At 42.2% G+C, this 27,131-nt stretch overlaps 1 protein-coding gene across 1 annotated transcript in view; it reads right to left on the bottom strand.

Annotated features, from left to right (window-relative positions):
• The window catches only part of DENND4C (DENN domain containing 4C), a 185,954-nt gene that overhangs the window by 38,418 nt on the left and 120,405 nt on the right, over positions 1 to 27,131 (bottom strand). The window contains exons 11-22 of the mRNA XM_075210659.1: positions 18,286 to 18,386; positions 17,649 to 17,867; positions 16,590 to 16,735; positions 15,806 to 15,841; positions 15,544 to 15,674; positions 15,163 to 15,295; positions 14,561 to 14,767; positions 10,219 to 10,347; positions 8,386 to 8,536; positions 6,318 to 6,464; positions 5,163 to 5,318; positions 2,791 to 2,928 (exon numbers count right to left, since the gene is read on the bottom strand). Of these exons, the coding sequence (XP_075066760.1) occupies positions 2,791 to 2,928; positions 5,163 to 5,318; positions 6,318 to 6,464; positions 8,386 to 8,536; positions 10,219 to 10,347; positions 14,561 to 14,767; positions 15,163 to 15,295; positions 15,544 to 15,674; positions 15,806 to 15,841; positions 16,590 to 16,735; positions 17,649 to 17,867; positions 18,286 to 18,386 (1,694 nt within the window). The remainder of the gene's footprint in view (positions 1 to 2,790; positions 2,929 to 5,162; positions 5,319 to 6,317; positions 6,465 to 8,385; positions 8,537 to 10,218; positions 10,348 to 14,560; positions 14,768 to 15,162; positions 15,296 to 15,543; positions 15,675 to 15,805; positions 15,842 to 16,589; positions 16,736 to 17,648; positions 17,868 to 18,285; positions 18,387 to 27,131) is intronic.

The following is a 27,131-nucleotide window of genomic DNA, read 5'->3' on the forward strand; positions in this document are numbered from 1 at the left end:
GGTCTAGCAGGTGAGCAGAGGCAGCTTTGATTAGTAGATCGTCCAGGTAGGGCACTACTTGCAATCCTCTGAAATAAAGACAAGCCGCCATTATTACCATTATTTTTGCAAACACATAGCCCTGGCAACCCATGCTGATGAAAACATGTGTCTAAATGAAGTGCCTGCCGCAATGTAGGTGGACTTGAAAAAAAGCCTCCATCTTACGGTCAGTGGAATCTTGCAGGGAGGCCTGTCCCAGGAACAGGAGTGCGGTGTGGTGAGCTAAGCATGCCACTGGCGTATCAACCCTTGGAACCTGTTCCCAACGGTTTAGATCGTCTTACTGTAAGGGGTATAGAGCAAGGTACCTTTGTGAAATAATGAACCTGCGATCAGGTTGTTTCCAGGCAATCGCACAAGAAATAGACAGAAGATACTAACTAATCTATGACAGGAGTCAAAAGATAGTATCCCTGTTAACTTCTGTGTGTCAGACAAAAGAAATAGCTATGCAAGTAGTATTCTATATATTATGCTATTCTCGTTAATTCATTTTTCTAATACACCCCTAGCTATATTATAGTGAGTATAGAAGTATTTTAGTGGTACTTAACCTTCCATAAGGCTTAGATGTCTGGAGCAGGAGAGGTCTGTCAGCAGCACTGTGTGTTCCCCTCAGACGTAGCTGCTGTTTTTCCCGGGTAGTTGCTTTGGCGCCCAGGGAGAGTCCAAAGTGTGTCTGCAGGCAGGGGAGCTCTATTATCCTTAGCTCTCCCCATCCTGCACCTCTGCAGTCTGCCTCTCGTTTAGATAGTAATACCGGCAATGGCGATCTGCTGCTTCTTCAATAAGCAGTAAATCGACCAATCTTTATTACTGTGGCCGCTATAAGTAATAACCAAGTTCCTCCCCTCTTTTTCTGAGAAGGGGACTTGGTATAATCCAGGATGGCAGCCTCCGGCGCTATTGATTATTAGCGCTCTCTACCACTAATGGCAGCGCCGGTAATAGGGTAAGGATCAGTGTGACAGCGGCTTTATAAGCAGCCTGTCAGCACTGAGAAAAGGGGAGATAAAAAATTATCCTGCCGTCAGTGAGAGCCGTTTGGCTCACACTGTCCGACAGCTGTCCCTTTCGCTGAACTAGTGTGCTCTGTGAAGGTAAAACAGAGCACACTTCTGTAAAGGAAAAATAAATAAAAATAAGTTAAATAAAATAGTTTTAACTAAGGGATTAAACCATCTAGCATAAGCAAGCCCAACTCCCTTGGGCACTCAACTTAAACTGAACAGGCTACAGGGAAGGGGTTTGTCTGCATGATACATTAACCAGTTAACTAGTTAACTCCACTTCCCTCACACAGCCCATGGTAGCAGTGTCCCCCAGATAGGATGAAAGAGAAATGAGATGTACGCAAGTTAGTATAGCGTATATTGCATAAAATTGCTCTGCACATGCCCAGAAAGGGGGCACATGCTCACATACAGATTTGTTTCATTCTGCCACTTATGCCAGCCTGTCTCTGAAGAGGCAGATACAGGGATGCTTTAACATAGGCCGTATATGGCAAGGGAGTGTATGATGCAATTGCAAATGGATGCAGACCTGGAAAAAAGATGTATATACACTAGTAAATCGCTTGGAATTGGCTGCTTCTGATTGCACTGCTGAAGCAGCTTGGTGCTTTTTTCATTGCTCGGGCAAATATTATGCACGTGTGCTTGTATAAGCAAACATTTTTTTCTGTTTGTTTTACAGAAGTGGTGGAGTTTTTTTTTTTCTGACGTTTTAAAGATCTTTTTTTACATTTTATTGATGCCTAATAGTGAATGTAAATTATCCACATTTTGTGGACAACTCTGCATCAGCTCCTTACTGTTTAACTGTACTAAATTACTATATCTACTAGCATTGGTTACCAGCTTGTTTGTGCTCAGTGGCAGACATATGCTTGCATGCCACAAAGCAAGATTGTACTAATTACAGGATTTTCAATAAAATGCCTTAAATTGAGGACTAAGCATAGCAAGTTGTCATATAAATACAATAATTTTATTTCTACATGACCTATTTTAATAGAGTGTGTGTGTGTGTGTGTCTGTGTGTGTGTGTCTGTGTCTGTGTGTGTGTGTGTGTGTCAGTTAGGGAATTTAGATTGTAAGCTCCATTGGGGCAGGGACTGATGTGAGCGAGTTCTCTGCACAGTGCTGCGGAATTAGTGGTACTATATAAATAGCTGCTGCTGATAATGATGATGAGAGAGAACCACTATATTATTACTAACAAGTGCACCAAATGAGTAACAATGTAATATGTCAACTAATAAGTTTATCAAGTTAAAACATGGATAGCGGATATAACTCTACATTTACAGCATATTTTCAGCACAAGTTATGTTCTATGGCTTTAAAATTATAGTTTACACATCTGTCTCTATGTTTGATATTACTTTTCATTAACTAAATGTCTTAGCACAAAAATGATCTCATCAGACTGCAATACATCTTCCATATACAGGGTGATTTAAAAGTCGCAGTACACCCTTTTATTTCAAAAACTGTACAGGAAATTGGGTAACCTGAATACTCCAGTAAGGTATGGGTGACGTGGTCTATCTTTTACGGTATTTACCAAATCATGGACGCCATCTTGAAATCGTCCAATCGACCCAATTCCTTTAGAGTTTTTGAAATAAAAGGGTGTACTGCAACTTTTGAATCACCCTGTACTATTGCTAACTTTTACTCTCATGCTACACATTATGTCTGTTACAAGAAAATGGAATTTAAATACAGTACTACAACTCACCACTACTGCTTTTTCTGGTTGTGACGTCAAAGATCCCAGAGGATACCTTAACAATGCTGCTTGCACACGGAGATTCTGGTGGACTGGAAATATCAGTGACTGACAACAGCTTTTCACATTGACCATCAGTGTGAGACGCTATGCAAACAAAAGAAACAAATTAATTTCAACGATTATGCTAAAAAGAAACATCTTTAAAAATATATTATTTGATAAAAGGCAATAACACAGCACAGAAATATGAAAGGGGAATTGACTTTTATTTTATATTCAGACAAAACACTACACATGTTACCAGACAGCCTTGTACATATTTGTTCATATTTATGAGTAAAGTGGATTATGGAATCCTTAAACAACTTCATTTTTTACACCAGTTTTAATCTGCAGCACCTCCATTAATGTCCCCCAATATCTGTACACAAACATACTTGTAAAGTATTTGGTCCGTGTGTGAGGTAATAGCAAGAAACACACAGGTACAGTACAATACCTACTCCAGAGCTAGTGTTCTAGCAAGTTACAACATACTTAGAATTTTGCATTTTTTCACAATTCTGACTCAACATATTCTAGAAGTAAAAGTGGAAATGATCTGAAGTTGTTTTGAATCTTAAAAATAAAAAACTATATATATTAACAAATTGAGGTTTGTTATGGTACACAATAGGTACTCATATCAGAAACAGTAGACAGACAAGGGCAGAAGGGTCTGTAAGAAATTGATGTAGACAAATGTCTTTTTTATGTTTTAACGAGTGTGCTATACTGTTACTGAGCATAAAAACTTTTTTTTTTTAAACAAATTTTCTCAGTACTTTGAAACAAGTAAGCATATGTAATTACTATTATGAAATCATATACCTATAGATTATTTAAAGTCATAACTTTGTAAAAACCAAAGTACAGTTGCTGGGAAAACATGTAAATCTCTTATTTGAGTTATACAAAATTATAGGTACAAAAATAAATGAGAAGATTCCTAAATACTATACACACTATTCATCAGTTATAAAGTATGTTAATTAAATGTGCAAACTACCTGACGACCTTAGTTCCACATAAGGATACATTATTCAAATTAGCAACTGCAAATACAATGAATCTGCAGTAAACATGAATCATTTGACTCACATTTCAGGTGTTAAAAAGTTGACAGCATGGACAGGGCCATCTTAACAACATTATGGGCCCCCGGGCAAAGCAGTGCACCGGGGCCCCTAGATATAGATATAAATATATAGATGTATACAGATAAAGATATATAGAGATAGAGATAGATAGATGTACTTGCTCAGTGACCCTTGAAGGTTTTTTTTTTGCAGGTTTTTTTCTTTTGCAGGATTATTTATTTTCATTAAGAGCCGTGCCTATGGGGCCCCCTTGCCCGTGGGGCCCCCAGGCAGCTGCCCATAGTGCCCAATGGAAAAGATGGCCCTCAACATGGACAACATGCAGTCAGTTAATTACAGTTTTCAGTTCTTTGAGCTATATTTTCATGGTGGAAGGGTTAAAGCTGCCATTTGTTACATTGTACATTCTTCAATCTATACTGCACTTACAAGGCTCTATATAAATTTAGTTTTGAGAAAGATTCCATTAAGAGGAACAACTAAAATATACAATAAAACAGTGCTCGAAGTGGGGCGGAATGTGCAAGACTTCTACCCACTGCCTTTCAAGCTGCTCACGTGCTCCCAAGAAGGCACTTTGCTGCATAGAATGTGAGTGTATTAGAGATACTGGGAGTGGGCGACACTTCCTCACCTCACATCACTAGTGAGAGGGAAATATGGAAGCAGGAACAGGTATAGACAGACAGGATAAGAGGAGTAAGGGAGGGAAGAGAGTAGCAGGTGAAGATGCACAAAGGAGAGCAGATGTAGCATAAGAGGGGGAACTACCTGAGATGAAGTTAGAGGTACATGGGGAGTGTGGACAGACAAAGGAAACAGATAAGGGAAAAGAGACTGGACACATGGAAGACATAAGGAATAGGTGAACAAACTCAGGGGAGACATTAAGGAAAGTTGAAATAACACGAGAGACATGAGGGAGAAGTGGGGGGAACAGGGTAGGTGGGGGACACAGGTCAGATAGCCATATATCATTTAATGTTTTATATAAAACTATATAATGTTAAAATAATCTAAAATTAATTTCACACTATCAAAATCCTCCAGAGACCAAGATGGCCCTAAGGAACTTGGTCACTCTTCAATTTTCCATACCAGTACTTCTAAATTCCCACTTCGACCACTAGCATTCAATAAAATTGGTTAGTATTTCGAGGTTTTCGATTTTGCAGTTGGAGTTTGTTTTGCATACTACTAATGGCGTAGGCTGCAAAATGCATGTGCTAAGTAGTGTACCTGAAACATCAGCAGATAAAAGTAAACTCGCATTTCCCCCTGAATGTTGCATGGAAGTAGAATCTGTTTCTATATTGTTTTTCGGCTCGTCATGAATTAAAGTGCTGTCTTTGAGGAGTTCATCCTTGGGTCCTAATCTCTCATCGACCTGAACCCCTACAAAACACAATAATATTATGACAAGGACCAAGCTGTGATTAAATTGGAATATATGTTTTCATAAGCTTCTTAAAATGTCTAATCAAGAATATATATAATAATTCCAGGTGTTTTGACTTTCATCTTATGTAAATGGAACAATATTTCATGTGTACCAATATAAAAATCAACCAGTTACAATAAGCTGTTTAGCTGGAACCTTCAGTTAAGTGTGAACATAAACTAATGGTTCAGCAAAGCTAAAAATTATACACAAACTGTGACATTCTCTATCAGTAATATATTATTTAGTAATAGGAATAAGTGCTGTAAGGAGGACATTTCTCTCTGGAAAATATATAAAGCATGGATGCTTTATAGCTAGTCTGCATTGAAACTCCTTTTCTGAGCAACTATTTTTGGAATTATTGTAGTAAAGTGTCCTATACAATGCCCGGCAAGCACCTCCAACCTCCCACTGAATCTACCAATGTTACTTGTTGCTTTGCCAAAAAAAACTCATCCAAGCAGCAGAATAATCAAATTCCACTTTGCAAAAGAGAAAATTAATAACTCTTGTACATGAGCAACCAACCATGAAATAAAATAAAAATCTCTTCTTAAAACTTTAAGGGCTTGTTAAATTACCTACAATAGGTTTAACAGGTCACAGTAAAAGAGCACACAAAGACCCCTCTGCCCTTTTTCAACAAAAACAAACTGTTGATATTGTACCTTATCCTAAAGTCATATGTCACTCAAATACTAACCACGAGCATATGCGAGTGTTGACCACCTGAGCTTTTGTTCATTAAAAGAAATACACCCTGCATTAGTAAAATCCCAACAAGCCTTCAGTGAATTAAATAAAATGATACAAAAGTAAAAGGAGTCTCACACAGAGTTCATGCTGTCCCACACCCCCACATTAAGATGTAATGTTAGAACCACATGATATAGAGGGATTGTGATGTGGATGAGGAGAAGGGAGTAAGGTTAATAGATCCTGAAGTATACCTGTGCTAGAGTGCTTATCAGTAGAATCAAGCCTGATTAAATTCCTCACGAAGAGTGTGTGCTCTCCAGTGTTAGCATCATTAGAATTATCCCCACCATGATGGCTCACCAAGTCCCCATCACTCCTATGTACAGCACTCTGGGGAGCTAAAGGAAGAAGACATATTAACAAACCATCCATACAAATGCAGAAATCACTATGCTAAATCTAAAAGTCTAAATGATCTCCTTTTGAAGAATAACTGGAAAACAATGAGAACATAAGGGAAATATAAAGTATGCCGAGATAACTTCTGCTCAACCAGCCTTTACAAAATGGGTTATTTTAAAGTATACCATAATAAAGAAACCATATACTGGCAATCCTGAGACTAGAGCAAAAGGATTGTCAGGAATTAGCTAATGAGTGTTAATTGTCAGGGCATTCTGATAAGCTGACTTTACCAGCACATACATCACTGCACACAGCATTGCCTCAAATACCATCCTTTTTAAGTTCAGAAAATAGTTCTGGGCAACAGCATGACTAAGATAATTAAGCATTGCATTGATGCTGGAAAATAATTGTATAATTGCATAATCTTAATGCATTTGGGCGAGCCGCATTCCTTGGAATCTTTCATTCAATCTACAAATTTGTTTAAAAACACAAAATCTTCCCTGCATTTCATTTCAAACAGATATGAAATTAAGTTCTGAATATTTCTTGGTATAACAGTTCAGCCACACATTTGTTTTAAATAATAGGACATATGAAAATGAGGTGAGGTGGTGGGACTGGGGAATAGCCCACAAGCTGTCTAACTCAGCATACATGGTTTCACCGACTAACAGGGAAATCAATAGAAGCATTGACACAACTTGCAAGTGCAACAGAGACAAGGTAGTCATCTTCAATTATATCAGGTGCAAATACAATAAATATGCTGTAACAATTACGTCAGTATAATTTCCACTAGATCAGAGGTTCTCAAGTGTTACATGTTGGCACAGCTGCAACAGTTTCAGGGATCTTTAGTACAGCTACAACATAACTTGGTAGCAGAATTTAAAACTACCGTATTTCCCCATGTATAAGGCACTCCCATGTATAAGACATGCCTTAATTTTGCCCCCGAAATTTGAAAAAATACATTACGGTAGCTGTCAAAAAGTGTGCGGAGATTGCAGGGGCTTGCTGCCGGCCAGCACACTCTCCCTACCTGTCTCTGCGGAATGGACCTGCACATAGTGTGCAGCCGCCGGCAGCAAGCCCCTGCAAACGCTACTCCCCCCACTGCCACTGTAACGCTGCCCCCCCCACACTATATAAGAAGCACCCAGTTTTTAGACCCCCAAATTTGGGGAAAAAGCTGCGTCTTATACATGGGGAAATACGGTAATGACGAACTGCAGGCTGCAAGAGTCCATCAAATGCTCCAACAGATGACAGTAAGGGGTGTATTCAATTGTTCCTCCGGCCGCCGGGAAAACGAGCGCGTTAAAACTATTACCATTTATACAGTAATATTGCGCGTAAAAACCGTTAATACGGTAGTTTACTCGCTGAATTTCATCTCGCAGCTCCAGCGAGTAATTACCGTATAAACGGTAATAGTTTTAACGCGTTCGTTTTCCCGGCGGCCGGAGGAACAATTGAATACGCCCCTAAATGTCACATTTTTAAATTTAACAAAGCAAATATCTGATTGGTAGTATTTGTTACAACATATTTGTGCCTTCTGTAAATTGCAGTGTGGGAAACCACTGACAGTATACAAACATAAAATTTCAAATAAGTTTAAATAAAATAAGAAGTGTTATATATTGTACAGTTGTTGCCAGGATTCTATTTAAAGCAGGAAATTGACATTTGAGCTCTAGTTTTCCTCTATGGTGACAATGCTAGATGTGAAGAAGTCACAATGTGGCTGTCCTTACTTAAAAATTACAGAAGAAAAAGAAAATGCCATTAAAGAAAGAGAAATTAGGAAAGGGTTGAAAATGACAGCAATTTCCAGGTAGATACAAATACGAAAGAATATGAGTGAATTTACAAATAGGTGAGGTAATACCTCATAGTTAGTACCTGATATCGAAGAGGTCTTCGGCACTGGCACTGGCTTTGTCTTCTTCATTGGTTTTCGAAACTGAGCTAAACCATGTACTACATTTCGGACTTTCGTCCATAGAAAATTTCCACTGCGGTTGCTACTCGGCCATGGACTCGCTAGTACAACCTGGAACCATAAAACATGTACATATCTAACCCACCTTTTTTCACATCAAATGCCCAACCACCACTAAATATAAAATATCCTGTTATTATCTTGGGAACCCACTCCGTGCCTAATGGAGTGTGAGGCAGGAAAGGACTGCCTGCAGACTTATATTCAATTTGGTTATGGGTATGCTTACTATTTATCCCTTATTTACAGCTAAATATGTACAAACATGTTAAGGAACCAGTTACTATCCTTATTCTCCAAGATGACATCTCACTTGTTGTAGGATAGTGGTAACTGTGTGGTTCACATTATAAAAGTAATCTCTTAAGACAGGTTGAGCTAATGGACTTGTTCACTAGCACTCTCATTTACATGGGGATTGTGGAAGGGGCATTCAGTGTGCTTGTTCAATTCTGTTTTCTAATTAGGAAGCGATTTATTATAGGGTTTTGTTATCAGCTGATGTGTATGTATGTGGGCTCCGCTCCATGAGTTGAAACATGTAAACAAGGATGTGTACAATGATCTTCTGGGTATTATGAATCACTGAAATAGCAGGAATACATGTATTGTCATTGAAAAATTTGGGTCCTAGCTCTCAATGTATTTATTACCAGTTTGTAAGGCAACACATCTTGTGGGGCAACAAAATCCATCTCTTAAAAGACCCCGTGGTGGCTAGATATTTCCATGTCACATACTCACAACACATAATTACTCAAAAGGTATCTGTATTCTACTCTCAATGTCCTTACAAATGGAGATTATGTCATTAAACACTGATCTGTATGGTTGTTCTTCAAGAACAGATTCCTGTTCTTTATAAAGCATTTTTAAGCTTGTTAAGTATGAAGCTTGAGTCTTTGTCACCAAATAAAATCATTTTGTTGGGTGACTCTAAGGCTGAGTTAGATCCCTCACTTAATGGGGTCTGTAGACACCGGCCCCTTGTGTACTGAACACTCATTTGTAGATGGGAATTTCTTGATCCCAGAAAGTTATTCTGCTACTCTCATATTGTGACAAGAAGCTTTTCAAAACAGATAAGGTCAAGCCCTCTTGTTAGGCCCTTGATTTATATCATATTGCCCACCTATATCAATTCAAGTAGAACAATCCCCAAAATGCCATGGTCAATTTCACCTGGCTCCAATACATGTTTTGCATCTTAATTACCCTTCTTGCATTAATATAGTTTAATATTAGTTTATAAAGCCCAGATAATAAGTGAAGATAATCAAGACTTCATCCAGTAAGTAGAATAAAAAGAACTGCTTTGTAGTTTGTCAATTTTAAAAACTTGTGACAAATCTTTGAATCCTGGGACTGTTCAAGGAAATTAAAGACAGTTGTCGAGTATGAATTACCTACATGTTCAAGTGAAATTTTGTATTGCATATATAATGTGTGCATGGTAGGGAATTTAGCCTATAAGCTGTAATGCGGCAGATACTGGTGTGAATGATCACACACATTGGCTCTATATTAATAAACAACAATGAAAGAAAGAAATAATGCTAGCTACATTTTCAGATATTTTTATTTCAACCGGTCCCTTTAGGAAAGTGGTGTTTTAGGACTTTCCCAGTAGTATCACCATAAATATTGTAAAACAAAAAAAAAAAATTAAAATGGAAAAGAAGTGCTATATTGCATAGACAAAATAAAGGAATATGGCCCTGTACACAGCTTACCTTGTTATAGTAACCGTATGTGATTGCATTAGGCTGAATTCCTGCAATATTCATTTCAAATAAGACTTTTACTGCCAAAGCAGGGTTCTCCCAAAGGCCACACAACTGCATTACAACTCTGTAACACACCTAATGAAAAATACACACTGCCATGAAACATCATGCCAATTCATTGAATCACAGACCATATATATCTTTAGCAGATAGAAACGGAGAAAAAAAAACAAACTGGCAACAGGGTATTTGTACAACAGCCTTAGCTAAAAGAATACAAGTTATAAAACAAATTAAAATAATATTTTTTGTAATAAAATACTACGCACTATTGGAAAGGAAATAAATAACAGTTTCACATTGAAATGGATGTGAGATTCTGGAACATGGATTGCAGAGGGAAATATATTAAAGCTATTAATACATTGTGATGCTTTAACACCAAAATTGTATACTTCCATTACTGACCAACATAAATAACTCATGTGGTTTCATGACATTATAGGTCAGTAAAAAGAATAGATTTTCAATTAAAATCTTTCCTTCTGTTTCAGTTGTCATTAAAAGCTAGTGTCTGTCATTTACGACAACATCACACTAGAGCAACAGTTTTCAAATGACTCCTCAAGTAGCTCAAAATTTCATGATTTCAGAATAGCCCTTACCAAGCAAAAGGGTTTTAATCGTACCGACTAAGCCACTACTGCACATATAATTACTAGGCATGAGCGGGCTCGGATTGCGCTAATCCGAGCAAGATGTCCGAGCACTGTTCGGGTATTTCCGGCGCCAAAAAGACGAAACTGAGGCTTTGACGTCCAAGTCTTGCGTCGGATCTCGCGAGACTCTGATTGCATAAATTCGCCGCTTGCGCCCGCCATCTTCATTCGGGCTCAGATCAGGGAAGGGGGAGGTTGGAGTTTGTAGTGGTGCTCTGTCCTGCTGATCAGTCCAGTGGTGCTTTTGCCCTGTGCTCTGTCCTGCTGAGTCCATTGGTGCTTTGGCCAGTGCTCTGTCCTGCTGAGTCCAGTGGTCGTTTTGTCCAGTGCTCTGTCCTGCTGAGTCCAGTGGTGCTTTGGCCAGTGCTCTGTCCTGCTGAGTGCAGTGGTGCTTTTGTCCAGTGCTCTGTCCTGCTGAGTCCAGTGGTGCTGTGTCCTGTGCTTTGTTCTGCTAAGTCCATAGTTATTTTAAAATTTTTAAAAAAATCATAAAAAAAAATAAAAAATTATACAAAAATATTTTTAAAAAAAATATAAAAAAATAATTTAAAAAGTATAAAATTCTAGTGCAATATATTCTTGCAGTCCAGAAATATTAGTACTACAATATTTACCTACGTTCACTGTTCTTGCAGGCCAGAAATATTAGTACTGCAATATTTACCTACGTTCACTGTTCTTGCAGTCCAGAAATATTAGTACTGCAATATTTACCTACGTTCACTGTTCTTGCAGTCCAGAAATATTAGTTCTGCAATATTTACCTACGTTCACTGTTCTTGCAGTGCAGAAATATTAGTACTGCAATATTTACCTACGTTCACTGTTCTTGCAGGCCAGAAATATTAGTACTGCAATATTTACCTACGTTCACTGTTCTTGCAGGCCAGAAATATTAGTACTGCAAAATAAAAATACGTTCACTGTTTTTGCAGTCCAGAAATATTAGTACTGCAAAATAAAAATACGTTCACTGTTCTTGCAGTCCAGAAATATTAGTACTGCAATATTTACCTACGTTCACTGTTCTTGCAGTCCAGAAATATTAGTACTGCAATATTTACCTACGTTCACTGTTCTTGCAGGCCAGAAATATTAGTACTGCAATATTAAAATACGTTCACTGTTCTTGCAGTCCAGAAATATTAGTACCAGAGATTTAACTATAATGGAATACAAAAATTTGGAGGATAAAGTAGGGAAAGATCAAGACCCACTTCCTCCTAATGCTGAAGCTGCTGCCAATAGTCATGACATAGACGATGAAATGCCATCAACGTCGTCTGCCAAGGGCGATGCCCAATCTCCTAGTAGAGGGCATGTAAAATCCAAAAAGCCAAAGTTCACTAAAATTAGCAAAAAAGGAAATTAAAAACATCTGAGGAGAAACGTAAACTTGCCAATATGCCATTTACGACACGGAGTGGCAAGGAACGGCTTAGGCCCTGGCCCGTGTTCATGACTAGTGGTTCAGCTTCACCCAAGGATCTAAGCCCTCCTCCCCCCCCCCCTCTATAAAATTTAAGAGACTTAAGCTGTCATCAACAACACAGCAAACAACTCTGTCTTCTAAAGAGATGGCATCACAAATCCCCAAGGCGAGACCAAGGGTGTTGGTGGTTGCGCAGCCTGACCTTCCCATCACTGTACGGGAAGAGGTGGCTCCTTCCACCTCTGCATATGCTGGAAGGATCACCCACAGTCCAGTTACAGATTTGGCTAATGAAGGTGTCAATGTTGTACACCGGGAGGAGGATATTGATGTAGCTGGTGCTGAGGAGGAACTTGACGAGGAGGATGCTGATGTGGTTATCTTAAATGAGGCACCAGGGGGGGAAACAGTTGTTGTCCATGGGATGAAATAGCCCATCGTCATGCCTGGTCAGAAGACCAAAAAATCCACCTCTTCGGTCTGGAGTTATTTTTATCCCAATCCGGACAACAAATGTATGGCCATATGTACCTTATGTAAAGCTCAAATAAGCAGGGGTAAGGATCTTGGCCACCTAGGGACATCCTCCCTTATACGTCACCTGAAGAACCTTCATAATTCAGTGTTTAGTTCAGGACCTGTGGCTAGGACCGTCAGCAGTCCAGGGACACCTAAATCCCTTGGTCCTGTTGTATACACACCCCCAACACCCTCCTCGTCAACTTCCTCCACGATCTCCATCAGAGATAGTCCTGCAGGCCATGTCACCGGCATGACCGAGTCCTCTTCAATCTGGGATTCTTCCGGGGAATCCTGCAGCGGTACGCCTACTACTGCCGCTGCTGGTAGTCGGTCATCTTCCCAGAGGGGAAGTCGTAAGAACGCTACGTCTTTCACCAAACAGTTGACCGTCCAACAGTCGTTTGCCATGAGCACGAAGTACGACAGTAGGCACCCTATTGCAAAGCGGATAACTGCGGCTGTAACAGCTATGTTGGTGTTAGACGTGCGTCCAGTGTCCGCAATCAGTGGAGTGGGATTTAGACGGTTGATGGAGGTATTGTGTCCCCGGTACCAAATCCCGTCGAGATTCCACTTCACTAGGCAGTCCAGAAATATTAGTATCAGATATTAAACTACGTTCACTGTTCCTGCAGTGCAGAAATATTAGTATCAGATATTAAACTACGTTCACTGTTCCTGCTACATCAAAAAAGCATGAACCTGCCCTGCCATCAACTAAAACAAGAGGTTGTGACGCGCATGAACCCCACCCTCTATATGCTGCAGAGGATGGAGGAGCAGCTAAAGGCCATTCAAGCCTACACAGCCACCTACGACATAGGCAAAGGAGTGGGGATGCGCCTGAGTCAAGAGCAGTGGAGACTGATTTCCGTGTTGTGCAAGGTTCACACTGGTACACACTGAAGGGGGCGAGGAATCAGAGGATGAGGATGAGGACGACATCTTGCCTCAGTAGAGCCAGTTTAGTTTGTACAGGGAGAGATGAATTGCTATTTTGGTGTGGGGGCCCAAACAAACCAATCATTTCAGCCACAGTAGTTTGGTAGGCCCTGTCGCTGAAATGATTGGTTTGTTAAAGTGTGCATGTCCTATTTCAACAACATCAGGGTGGGTGGGAGGGCCCAAGGACAATTCCATCTTGCACCTCTAGCAAACTGCCATCCTGTCTGCCACTCCTAGATGGGCCACGTGTTTGTGCCACCCACTTGTGTCGGTAAGCTTAGACATCCAGCTACATCGGTGCAACCTTTTGGACTAAAAACAATATTGTGAGGTGTGAGGTGTTCAGAATAGACTGGAAATTAGTGGAAATGAATGTTATTGAGGTTAATAATAGTGTAGGAGTGGAAAAAAAACAAAAATATGGATTTTAGCTCTTTTTATGCTTTTTTTAAAAAACAATCAGAACCCAAAACCAGAACCAAAACCTTTCGTGGGGTGTTTTGGCAAAACAAATCAGAACCCAAAACCTCAAGCTAATCAGAACCCAAAACACCAAAAGTGGCCGGTGCACACCCCTAATAATTACTCAGGGAAATCTGCAAAACTTAGTCTTCTGGGAGTACTTGAGAGACTTATTCAGTGACGGAGGATTGTAAAGCCTAGTAAACCTACTACAAGAGACAATATAGATGGTTATATTCTGGATTGGTTGTATTTTACATGAAATCACCTCATCCAGGGGATCCACCTCAGTCTTCCTCATTTTTACCAGCACGTCATAGGACTTCTGAAGAGCTCGTGACTTTGAGTGAGACACCTTGACGTACACTGGCAGACAGATGAACCATAGACTGAAACAATGGCTAAACAAGCATTTGGGCCAGTTATTGGCATTGTTGTAATATTTCCTGGCCAATTTGTGAGCAGTTTTAATCTCCTATAAAGAAAAAAAAAGTAGTTTCATTATACATTATACTTGCATGTGGTTTTTAAGAATCAAAAATTAGGGATATAGCATTATAGAGCAGGCAGAAACAGATATGCTAGGTTAAATGAATTGGCAACATACATACTTTTCAATAGGTATAATCTATATAACAAAGAAAGAGTGACAAAGTAGATGTTTATCTGTGACTGATATTGTATTTCTGATAATAACAGTGAAAATTGAAATTGAGACATATTGTTACTGAAACTATAAAGATAAACATGGGGAGCACTCTGTGAACCGAGACAAGAGGACAGGAGTGAAAATAAACTGGGAAAAGGGGGCCCAGCTATAATTTACTATAATGGATAACCATCTGTTTCATGCAAACAACGATCACTTACCTGCTTAGTCCTTTTAGCAATAAACATAGGGCTGCTTGCAGTACGGTTGGTTTTTGGGTTTCCATTGAAGGTGAGGTATTGCTCACGTGTCCGATCGAAAAGGGCGTAATCAAGCCTTGGAAAGCTTTTGTAGCTAAAAGGACAGCACACATTATAGATTTACAAAAATATGTATATATATATATATATATTTACATTTTCCCATATATAACAGTACTACTTATATAAACATTACTTGGTCCTAAAAAACGTTCAGTCACAATGTTAAGACTATAAGAAGATTGAGGAAATATGGTAAAATGAATGCAATGTGGAGCATACAAGTAAATGTGTGCACAGAGAGTGTTTATAAATAGTTATACGTTGTGTAAGACTCCGTACCTGTATTTAGGAGCTGGGTCAGGTCCATCCTCTGCTAGAGGCTCAGGGGGCATTATAAACACTGTATGTTCACTCTTCTGTGACTCATCCAGCTCTATCAAACGAGTGTCCTCTGGAAATTCTTGGTCTGCCTGGCATGCAGATAATTTGGCAATTAAAAGTGTAGGAGATAAACACAAAGAAAAATAAAAGACTAAAAGTAAGAAGTATTAATTGGGCACCAGAGAATGAGTTGGTTTGTTTTACAAACAGTGACACATACCTTGTCCCCTTTTTCATTGCCTTTATCAGGAAACAGCTGACAAACAATTAAACAATGATTAATTCAGGAAATAGTTACATTTCTCTAGTTTAATATGCTATTTAAGTCATTGCTAATATAACTTTTTTCCCAATGCAACTGTAGTTAAAGTTAAAATGCAGGTCTTCAGATCCCTGCAAAATACTTTTTTTGTTGTCACTGCGAATTTTTTTTCTATTAGATGTATGGATATATAGAAATTACTACTTAAAGGCCATAGATCAGTAAAGAAGTTGCTACTTAAGAAATATACAAATTGACATGTATGGGCTATAGACACATTAAAGGTCCTGCATATTTGCACGCAACTTTTATTTTTTTTATTAAAAAAAACCCAAAACAAACAAACACAGAAGTTGGACGCAGTTTATTCAAATCCAAACATATCTCAAGATAAGTTTCCACACACAAACAAAGACTATGCCATGTCAGTCATCACTATCAGTCTGCACTTACACATGCCCTGTAGCTGAAACCAGAGAAAGACGGGACTTGAATCGGCCGTATCTAAGTCAGACTGATCTTACCGTACATGGCAGATGTTCATCCGCACCTTCCCTCTTGCCTTCCACCTTTTAAGTCTTAATCAGTAGTGTCATTTGCGTTCAGACATGAATTGCATAGAATTGTGAATACTGGCACAAGGTCTGTTTCTGAGCATGTGCAGAGCTGTTTAACAGTAGATACGGCAGGCAAACTGACTTACGTTCAAACATGAATCAGGCCATAATATACATATGTATACCTTGTCAATGCAGTCATCAAAGAAGGCCAGACTGGTGTCCTTGTCGCTGACAAAACTGCACTCTTCAATGAAGCGGATAAAGATCTGAGTTTTTGTCAGTTGGGTGTAAAACTTCATGTGTGTGCGATCCCTGCTTTTCAGAAACCCTGTGATATGAGAGTAAGTTTATATTTTTATTTTAAATAAAATGCTAAACATCACAAGCAAACACCTATGCCTGAACTGAGACACGTGTTTTTTTTTTTTGTTCAATCACATTCAAATGGTGCTATATTAATATACCTAGTGTGGAGTAGTGGCGACATCCATCATATTACATGGTATTATAAATATATTAATGACATATCGCAGATGCTGCATGTTCATCAGTTTAAAACATTTATGGCACTGCATTAAATAACTGATAGACGTTATTTAAATTTGTGAGGTGTAGCAAGCAGTCACCCGCGCTTTCAGCTGCGGCCCCCCAGCTCCTTCCTAATTTATGTCCCCCTTGGTAATTTTCTCAGCTTTAAAACTCCATTGGACACATCTCTCATCTGCTTTGTACAACACAAAGCTTCACCTATGTCTCCAGCTCTTACTGAACAGAATGGTATCTCATACTTTATATAAATCTATTGCTTTAGTGTATTACTGAGATTAAGAGTAATGTGTTGCCCCTTTTGAAAGTTAGAGGGCTGCACCTGAAGAGAATCTTGAATTGTATAATTTTGCCTGTCACTGACCTAAATGGTTACTAAACGTTTAACGAATATCCTGCTCATGCATATGCTTGTCAATCAGACACACTAGTTCTGCATTCTCTACTTGAGCATACATCTATTCCGCAATGAAAAACATCAGTTCTGCTTCCCTGTACTGGTGATTTAATGAAGTACAGGACTAATGTAACTATATTAGCCTCATTTGCATGGGCCAAGATGAGGGCTATACATGGTCTATTCATTATATGTCAAATGTACTGTATGTATTAAATAGGTTTAATAAAATGTTGCCATTAAGTTTGAAGGAGTCTGTAGAGAACTCTAAGATAAAAGCTTCTTTCTGATTATTTACCTTGGCGGTCAAAAAGAGAGTCCGCTGCAGTGGCCTTCTTGGATGGTGCCTCTGTGATGGGTTTCAAGTAGGTCCTGTAGCCCTTAAGTATTGATGCCATGAAGCGCAGAAATACCTCTTGAATTTCCAGTTCCAGATCTCTCATTTTCTTTTGCCATGAAAAGTCTGCTTCAATAGGAGTCATCTCTACTGCACTCTCCTCCTGGGGTTGTTTATGGACTGGGAAAGATTAACACAATTCTTACTGCCATCTACTTCTTGAACCATCAATGCTTATCTACTTACATGCATTAATCTTCATTCCAACAAAAGCCCACAAAATACAGTTTCTGTTTTACACTCCCTCACATGATAGTACTAGCCACGATAGTAAAAACGAGTGAAACTCTACACTCAAGCAGTGTCTCCAGGAATTCTGCAAGTCAACAGTCCATGTATATTGAATGTTTAAAACCAGCTGCAGGGAACATCAGAAGATGTACTTGATATTCAGAAACAGAACTCTGGCAAGTTAACCTGCTAGACTCTCTCCACCCTAGAGTACTGCACTCAGCCAACTAATTGGAAAACCCTGTTCCAAGAAAGCTGAAATGATGAGGACAATGGAACACAAATTATAGTTATTTGATGCACTTACCTGCCAAAAGCTGGGGGTGAATTTTTTTCAACATACTGAGTAGGTTCTTCACTGGTTTCTTTGGAAGTTGCTTCCAGGTCAAGCTTCTCTTGTCCTCTGCCCTGTGATAATAAAACAAAGCCCAGAGATGCTAAATCACAATGACTAAAGTATTAACAAAGAGCCACAGTTTGTATGTTGAAATATATCCACTGTTTACAAAAGAGGATGTTTATACTATATGATAAATTCCTTTCTCTGACTCCATCTGGGGGACACTGTTACCATGGGGTTGTAGCTGGGGAGTGTGGAGTTGGCACTTAACTAGTTAAACTGTGGCTGCTGACAGACTCCTCTCCTCTGCAACCCCCTGTAGCTCGTCTGTGTAATTCTAAAGCCCTCAAGGAAACTGAGTCGAACCAACCAAGAAGCAAACAGTAGAATAACAAAAGGGAGGGAAAGCAGTGTCCCCCAAATGGAATCAGAGAAAGGGACTTATCGCAAGTATAAAAATCCTCTTTTCCCCTTCATCTTATCTGGGGGACACTGCTACTATGGGGACTTACCAAAGAAGCCCTCTAAGGGAGGGACCGCCCTGAAAGCCCAGCATGTACAGTAGCACGCTACAGCCGAAGCTAGCATCAGAGAACGTGAACCCACTGAACTGATAAAATTTGGTGAATGTGTGGACAGAGGACCATGTGGCTGCTCGGCATAGCTGATCAGCCTAGGCCCCATTATGCGCAGCCCAGGAAGCCCCCACAGACCTGGTGGAGTGTGCCGTGATGTGGGTAGGCACAGTCCGGTTAGCCCTAAGATACACCTGTTTTATTGTAAAGGTAAGTAATCTAGCAATGGTTTGCTTGGAAGCTGGCCAGTCTCTTCTTTGGGAATCAATTAGGACAAAAAGAGTCCGCACGACGGATATCCGAAGTTCTTTGGACATAAATACATGATGCCCGGACCACATCTAAATATTCTAAGGAAGAACCTGCGGAAGCATCCTGGAACACTGGAACCACTATTTCCTGACTGATGTGAAATCGGAAACTACTTTCGGTTGAAATGAAGGGACAGTCCGAAGCACCACCCTGTCATCATGGAAGACCAGGAAAGGCTACCTAAAGGAAAAAGCCCCAAGCTCTGACACTCGTCTGGCCGACGCTATGGCCAGCAGGAACACCACCTTCCATGTCAGAAATCTAATGTCCGCTAACTGTAAGGGTTCAAAAGGAGGTTCCTGAAGCACAGATCGTACCAAATTCAGATAACAGTGTGCCGTGGGAGGAACAAAGGGAGGTTGAAGTGCAGAACTCCCTGCAAAAAAGTACGGACTTCCGTAAGGTGCGCCAGACGCCTCTGGAAGAAGATGGAAAGGGCAGAGACATGGACCTTTAAAGGAACCCAGGCAGTCCTCTACCTCAAGACCGTTTTGAAGAAAACTTAGCAGCCAGGGCAAATTAAATTTACTTGTATTTACATTAAATGGTATGAAGACCAGACACACAATACATCACATTCTATGGTAAATGCAGGCTGACACTGGCTTTCTAGCCCGTATCAGGGTATTCACCACCCTGGCAGAAAACCATTTTGAAAGCCAGAGGCTGGCTTCAACAGCCATGCCATCAAAGCCAGCCGAGGCAGGTCCTGATGCTGAAAGGGACCTTGCAGAAGGAGGTCGTTGCGAAGAGACACATGAAGTCCTTGTCCTATTGCCATGAAAAGGATGTCTGCATACCATACCCTGCAGGGCCAATGGGGAGCCACCAGTATAACTGGGAGCCCTCCCTGCTTGACCCTCCGGAGTACCCGGGGAAGCATTGGAATGGGAGGGAAAAAATACCCTAGCCGAAAATTCCGAAGCATTGTCATTATGTCCCCCGGCACCGGGTCCCTTCATCATCATTTATTTATATAGCGCCACTAATTCCGCAGTGCTGTACAGGGAACTCATTCACATCAGTAACCTGACCCAATTGGAGCTTACAGTCTAAATTCCCTAATATAGACACACACTTACACACAGACACAGACAGAGGGAGAGACCAGGGTCAATTTTGATAGCAGCCAATTAACCTACAAGTATGTTTTTGGATTGTGGGAGGAAACCGGAGCACCTGGAGGAAACCCACGCAAACACAGGGAGAACATAAAAACTTCATACAGATAAGGCCATGTTCGGGAATCAAACTCAAGACCCCAGTGCTGTGAGGCAGAAGTGCTAACCACTAGGCCACTGTGCTGTCCCTTGCTCTTGCACAGAACCTGGAAACCTGCCGATTGTGTCTGGACGCCATCAGATCCAGATCCGAAAGGCCCCACTTCTGTACTAACATCTGAAAAACCTCTGGATGGAGTGACCATTCCCCTGGCATTGCTGTTTGATGACTTAGGAAGTCGGCTTCCCAATTTAGAATGCCTGGAATGAATACGGCTGACAGATATGGGACAAACTGTTCTGCCCAAGCAAATATCTGGGCTGCTATACCCATTGCCCTTGGACTTCTTGTAGCGCCACTGCACCCCAGCCCTTTAGATTGGCATCCGTTGTTATGATGATCCAGAAGCACGGGGCAAAGGATCTGCCCATGCTTAGGTTTTCTTGACTCTTCCACCACCTGAGAGATAGACGGGCCTCTGGGGACAACAGTATCCTCTGCTGCTCCAAGTGGAGAGCTGAACCAGACCACTTCTTTAGGAGATCCCCCTGGAAACATCTCGAGTGAAACCTTCCATAGGGAATTGTCTCGAATGTCGACACCATCTTGCCCAGTAACCTCATGCAAAGAAGCATGGAAGGTTTGTGACTGTCTAGGACCCTGGTCACTAGGTCTTGTACCGAACAAACCTTGTCCTGTGGAAGGAACATTTTCTGAAGCAGAACTGAAGGGGCTTTGATCAGCAAGTCGTCGATAGGGCACTATGCTCACCCCATAGAATGGAGACGGGCAGCCATTACTGCCATGCTTTTTGTAAATACGCTGGGCGCTGAGGCCAGGCCAAAAGGAAGGGCCCTGAATTGGTAATGGCCCACTCCTACCGTGAAGCAAAGCAATAGTCGGTGCCCTTCACAGATAGGTACATGAAGATATGTGTCCCGAAAATCTATGAACGCCAGGAATTCTCCCCCCTCCAATCCATTTATCACTGAACGCAGAGACTCCATTTGAAACTGGTCTATTCTCAGATGTAGATTTAGGGACTTTAAGTTCAAAATGGGACAAAGGGCACCGTCCGGCTTGGAGACCCAAAAAAAGTTTTGAATAGCATCCCTGGCGTCTCTGATTCTCTGTGACCGGGCAGATTACTCCCGATAAAAGAAGAGAATGTACATAGTGCAACATCGTTTGCTTTCTGTTCTGGTCGAGGGGCAGGCAGTTGCAAAAAACCGATGAGGGGCTTGACTTAAAAGATCTATGACATATCCCCTTGCCATGGATCTGGAGAGGATTTTAACCACTGTTCTGTGAACAGTCGCAGACGCCCCCCCACTCCGGCAGCCTCGTGGAAGAAGAGGGTGTAAGACAAACTGCCAGTTTTCCCGGGAGTCTGGCCTGATGCTTGCTGCCAGATGATGACCTTCCTCTATGGGAGAGATCTCTAAAACCAGAAGACCTACCTCTGCTTGTCTAACATCTAAAGGCGGGGCCTCCCCAAAAGGGCTGACGAAAGGAGCTAAACCTCGGAATACGGGGCTTTAACACATTAACAGGAAGGAAAGTACCCGTCGCCTGGTAGATAATGTAATCTATCTCTGGTCCATAAAGTACCGAGCCCGAACAAGGAAGAGCCGCCTCAAGGCCCTTTTAGAGTCTAGGTCAGCTTCCCAGGACTGAAGCCAGAGAGTTCTTCTAGCCGCCATCGCAGCAGCTGACATAGAAGGTGACAAGGATGCTGCATTCTGCGCCGCCTCATACAGATACCCTGATGCTTCCATCAGGTGTAAAACTAGGGGAAGAAGGTCCGAATCCTGCAATCCCTCTGCCAAATTGGTCAACCCAAGTTTCTATCGCCCTAGCAACCCATGCAGAAGACAGCATAGTTCTAAAGGAGGCTCCCACTAATCCATAAATGGATTTTAAAAATCCTTCCACCTTGCGATCAGTGACATCCTGAAGATTGGCGGTGCCCGGAACTGGAAGTGTAGTGCACCAGTCGTGCCACCGGTGTATTCACTCTAGCAACCTGTTCCCAGAAAGCTAGGTCATCTGGCTGTAATGGTTACAGGGACATAAACCTAAGTGGAACCACCATTTTGTGATCGGGCTGCGACCAGGCCGATTCAGCAATCTTCCTTAATTCCGTAGAAAGGGAAAAATAAATCATGGGTTTTTAACCTTTTTGAATAACCCCTGGTTAACTGGTCTAGGCTCGTCAATCTCTACTAGGCCTAAAGCACGCCCATACTGCCAGAACCAGGTCATCAATACCTAGGTTTATGATTGAGTAACAGGTCTGCGTCTGGAAATCTGACTAATGCAAAAGTTCCCTCTCCTCCTCTGATGACGCCTCAGAGTCAGAGACTGAGAAGAAAGTATGGCTCACTCTGTGTCTCTTGTTTCTAGAGCCCGATGTAATCTAAAAAACAGTTTCATTTATCTATACCCCTAACCAAGGCACTGGACTAGGCCAGTTCCCTTTGGGAAAGGCCTGAAGGAGTGAATGAGGATGGAAGGCCACCTGGACCTACCCCTGCATTCTCCTCTTGTTGGGACAATATCTCCATCTGGACTACCCCTGCCAACGAGGTAGAAGGGTGATCGGCCACTTAAGTCCTTTTCGGGCGGCTCAAAAGCTGCAAAGGGGGAATCTACTGACTGTTGAAACAACATTGCCCACCTCAGTTTCTCCATAGCTATAGGAGCCGAAACCCTAGTCTGCGCGGCCTGGGACCCCGCCTCACAGAGGGCCCCGGGTCCTGTTGTCCCACAGGTAATTTTATTTTACATTTTGAACAAATATAAAATTTAGCTTTGATAGATTTTCCCTTATCAAACATAATTACTGAATAGAAACAACACAGGATAGAAAGTATAGTATACAAACACACACAGGAACAGAGCGACCCCTAAGAATACTACTAATCCCTGACAAACTCACCAGTAGTTTTTTTTTTGTTTGTTTTTTTGTTTTTACAAACAAATTATATATGTATACATTTTAGTGAGTAGAAAAAGAGGATTTTTACTTACCGTAAAATCTATTTCTCTTTCTCCACTGGGGGACACTGCCAGACATTGGGGTATAGTAGTGGGATTGGGAGTTTAGGCACTAAAAACTCTATGATTTTTACTCCCCTCCTCTGCTATGCCCCTCCTCTCCAGTAGATACCACAGTTTTGACTAACCAAGTGTACTATAAGGAGCTGCCCAAAGGGCAAAAGAATGTAAATCAAAAACATTCATAATCAGATCGTCTACAGAGCAAGGGAGGGAGCGCAGTGTCCCCCAGTGGAGAAAGAGAAATAGATTTTACGGTAAGAAAAAAAATCCTCTTTTCTCTCTCCTACCACTGGGGGACACTGCCAGACATTGGGGACATACCAAAGCAGCCTCTATGGGAGGGAATGCTCTGGAGTGGCTGCACGCAATACTTTCCTGCCAAAGCTCGCATCATAAGATGCGAAAGCCTGCAATCTGTCAAACTTCACAAAAGTATGAACAGACGTCCAAGTGGCCACTTTGCACAGTTGTTCAGCTGAAGCACCATGGCGCGCCGCCCAGGACGCACCAACAGCCCTGGTCGAGTGAGCCCTAAGCGTCTGAGGAACTGGCCGAGATGCTCGGACATAAGCCAGACTAATAGTGGAAGTGATCCACCGAGCAATAGTCTGTTTTGACGCCGGCCAACCACGCTTCTTGACGTCGTATAAAACGAACAGATCCTTTGTTCTAAGAATTGAGGCTGTGCGGTCCACATAGCACCGGAGAGCCCTAACCACATCCAGCAGATGAAGATCGTAATCAACAGAGTCAGTTGAAGAAGATAAATCCGGACGAAATGCCGGAAACACAATCTTCTGGTTGAGATGGAACCTAGACACTACCTTTGGAATAAAGGAAGGTTTAGTACGTAACACCGCTCTATCTTCATGAAACACCAGAAATGGAGAGCTACAACAGAGCGCTGCCAAATCTGACACTCTCCTAGCTGAGGATATAGCTAGAAGAAACACAGTCTTCCAAGACAGATGGTGTAATTCTGCGGTCTGAATGGGTTCAAATGGAGGAAGACAAAGAGCCCTCAGCACTAAATTCAAGTCCCAAGGTTCTACCGGATGAGAAAATGGGGGTTGAATATGAAGGACCCCTTGTAAAAAGGTCTGAACCTCACTCAGAAACGCCAATTTTCGCTGGAAATAAATTGACAGCACAGACACCTGAACTTTAAGGGAACCCAGTCTGAATCCCTTATCCAGGCCCTCCTGCAAAAAAGCCAACAGTCTAGACAGACTAAACCTAGACGTATGGAAACCTTTGGATTCACACCAGAGGATATAAATCTTCCAGACCCTATGATAAATAGCCGAGGAAGATGACTTTCTTGCCCTAATCATGGTGGCAATAACCAGTGACGAAAAACCCTTAACCTTGAGCACTAAGGATTCAGTAGCAACGCCATCAAAGCCAGCCGATCTAATTCGAGATAGTGAAGGGGACCCTGAACGAGCAGGTCTGCATGCATGGGCAGACGAAACGGTTGATCTGCTGACATTCCTAGTATGTCTGAGAACCACGCCCTGCAAGGCCAATGAGGGGCTACTAAGATTGCTTGAACGCATTCTCTTTTCAGCTTTTTCAGAACGCGAGACAGCATCGGAAATGGTGGAAACAGATACACCAGCCTGAAGCGCCACGGAATCGCCATGGCGTCTGCTGCGTATGCTCGAGGGTCCCGGGACTTTGCACAAGACCGAGGGACTTGACAATTCAGTCTGGAAGCCATGAGGTCTATTTCTGGTAGACCCCATCTCTGGATTAGAAGAGCAAAGACCTCTTTGCACAGGGACCACTCCCACGGATGAACTTTCTCCCTGCTGATGAAATTGGCTTCCCAGTTGTCCACTCCCGGGATATATACAGCCGAAATCTGGGGTACATGATGTTCCGCCCAGATTTGAATCCTGGCAGCCTCTTGCATGACTGCCTTGCTGCGAGTTCCTCCTTGACGATTTAAATAAGCCACGGCCGTGGCATTGTCTGACTGTATCTGCAGGTGTTTTCCTTTCAGAAAGCCCTGAGCTTTTAACAAAGTCTTGTGAACCGCTCTCAGCTCCAATACGTTTATGGGAAGAGCTGACTCCTGGGGAGACCAGAGTCCCTGAAACCTTATCGGTCCCGTGACTCCTCCCCAACCCGAGAGACTTGCGTCCGTGGTGACTAAGGTCCAGGGGCCCGATCTGAGGCTCTGACCTTTGCTCAGATTGCTCGTGGAGAGCCACCATGCCACAATGACAGTCGAGTTAACTGAGACAGGCGGATGAACTGCTTGTCCAACTGTTCCTGTGGACCCCGACCATTTCCGGAGAATCTCTAACGGAAGAGGTCGGGAATGGAATTGGGCAAACGGAACCGCCTCGTACACCGACACCATGGTCCCTAGAAGTTTCATGCGAGAAAGCATGGACACTCGAGGGCGATCCAATAATACTCTGGTTCTCCGCTGGAGGACGATGATCTTTTACTGAGGAAGGAACACCCTCTGAACCATTGTGTCGAACACCAATCCCAGAAAGCGCATGCGCTGAGCTGGGATGAGAGACGATTTTGGCACATTCAGAATCCACCCATGGTACTCCAAGAACTCCATTGTGGTCTGAACCTGGTGAGATAAGATCTCTGCAGACCTCGCCTTTAAGAGAAGGTGGTCTAGATATGGAATTATCGTAACTCCCCTTCGTCTCAGGACACTTGCCATAACGGCCATAATTTTGGTGAACACTCGAGGAGCGAAGGCCAGACCAAAAGGGAGGGCTCTGAATTGAAAATGATCGGAACTCACCGCAGACCTCAGGAACCGATGATGCTGTTCCCAGATGGGAACATGTAAATACGCATCTTTTATATTGATGGAAGCTAGAAACTCTCCCTCTACCATCCCTGCAATGACTGTCCGTAGAGACTCCATTTTGAATCTCTGGACTACCACTTGCTTGTTCAAGGACCTGAGGTTCAGTATAGGGCGGAAAGTTCCGTCCGGTTTCAGAACCAAGAAGAGATTGGAGTAGAACCCCTGACCCCGGCACCACCACTCCCGCACCCCGATGCTTCTCCACTGCTTCCAGCAGGGCTTGACTTCTGAGGGGACAAGCGGGCACCGGTGAGGAAAGGAACCCTGTTGGCGGAGACTGGGTTAAGTCTATAACATAACCCCTCGACACCACTCCTTGAATCCAAGCGTCCGACGTGACTGACCACCACTGCGCGCTTGAAGAGAAGAAGCCATGCCCCCACCACAGGTACCTGAGTGGGGGCCAAGGAGTCATGCTGCAGGTTTATCACTGGGACACGACGTTCTCCGTCTGGGAGCGCCCCTACCTCTGCCGCCACTTCCTCTGGAAACAGCCGGCTGACCCCTTGAGAGAAGGAGCGAAAGGACCGAAACTGAGCTTGACGCGGTTTACGAGAGCCCATGGGAAGACTATTACTCTTACCTCCTGTGGCTACCTCAATCACTTTCTCAAGTTCCGGCCCAAACATAGTGACGCCATCAAAAGGCAGGATTTCCAAGGACCTCTTAGATTCAGCATCTGTCGTCCACGAACGTAACCATATGGAACGGCGTGACGCCATAATAAGGCTGCCAATTCTGGCATTGACCGCTACTGCGTTCATGGATGTCTGTCCCATATAATCCGCTGTCTC

The sequence above is a fragment of the Mixophyes fleayi genome, chromosome 1, assembly GCF_038048845.1.
Source record: "Mixophyes fleayi isolate aMixFle1 chromosome 1, aMixFle1.hap1, whole genome shotgun sequence".
Lineage (NCBI taxonomy): Eukaryota > Metazoa > Chordata > Amphibia > Anura > Limnodynastidae > Mixophyes > Mixophyes fleayi.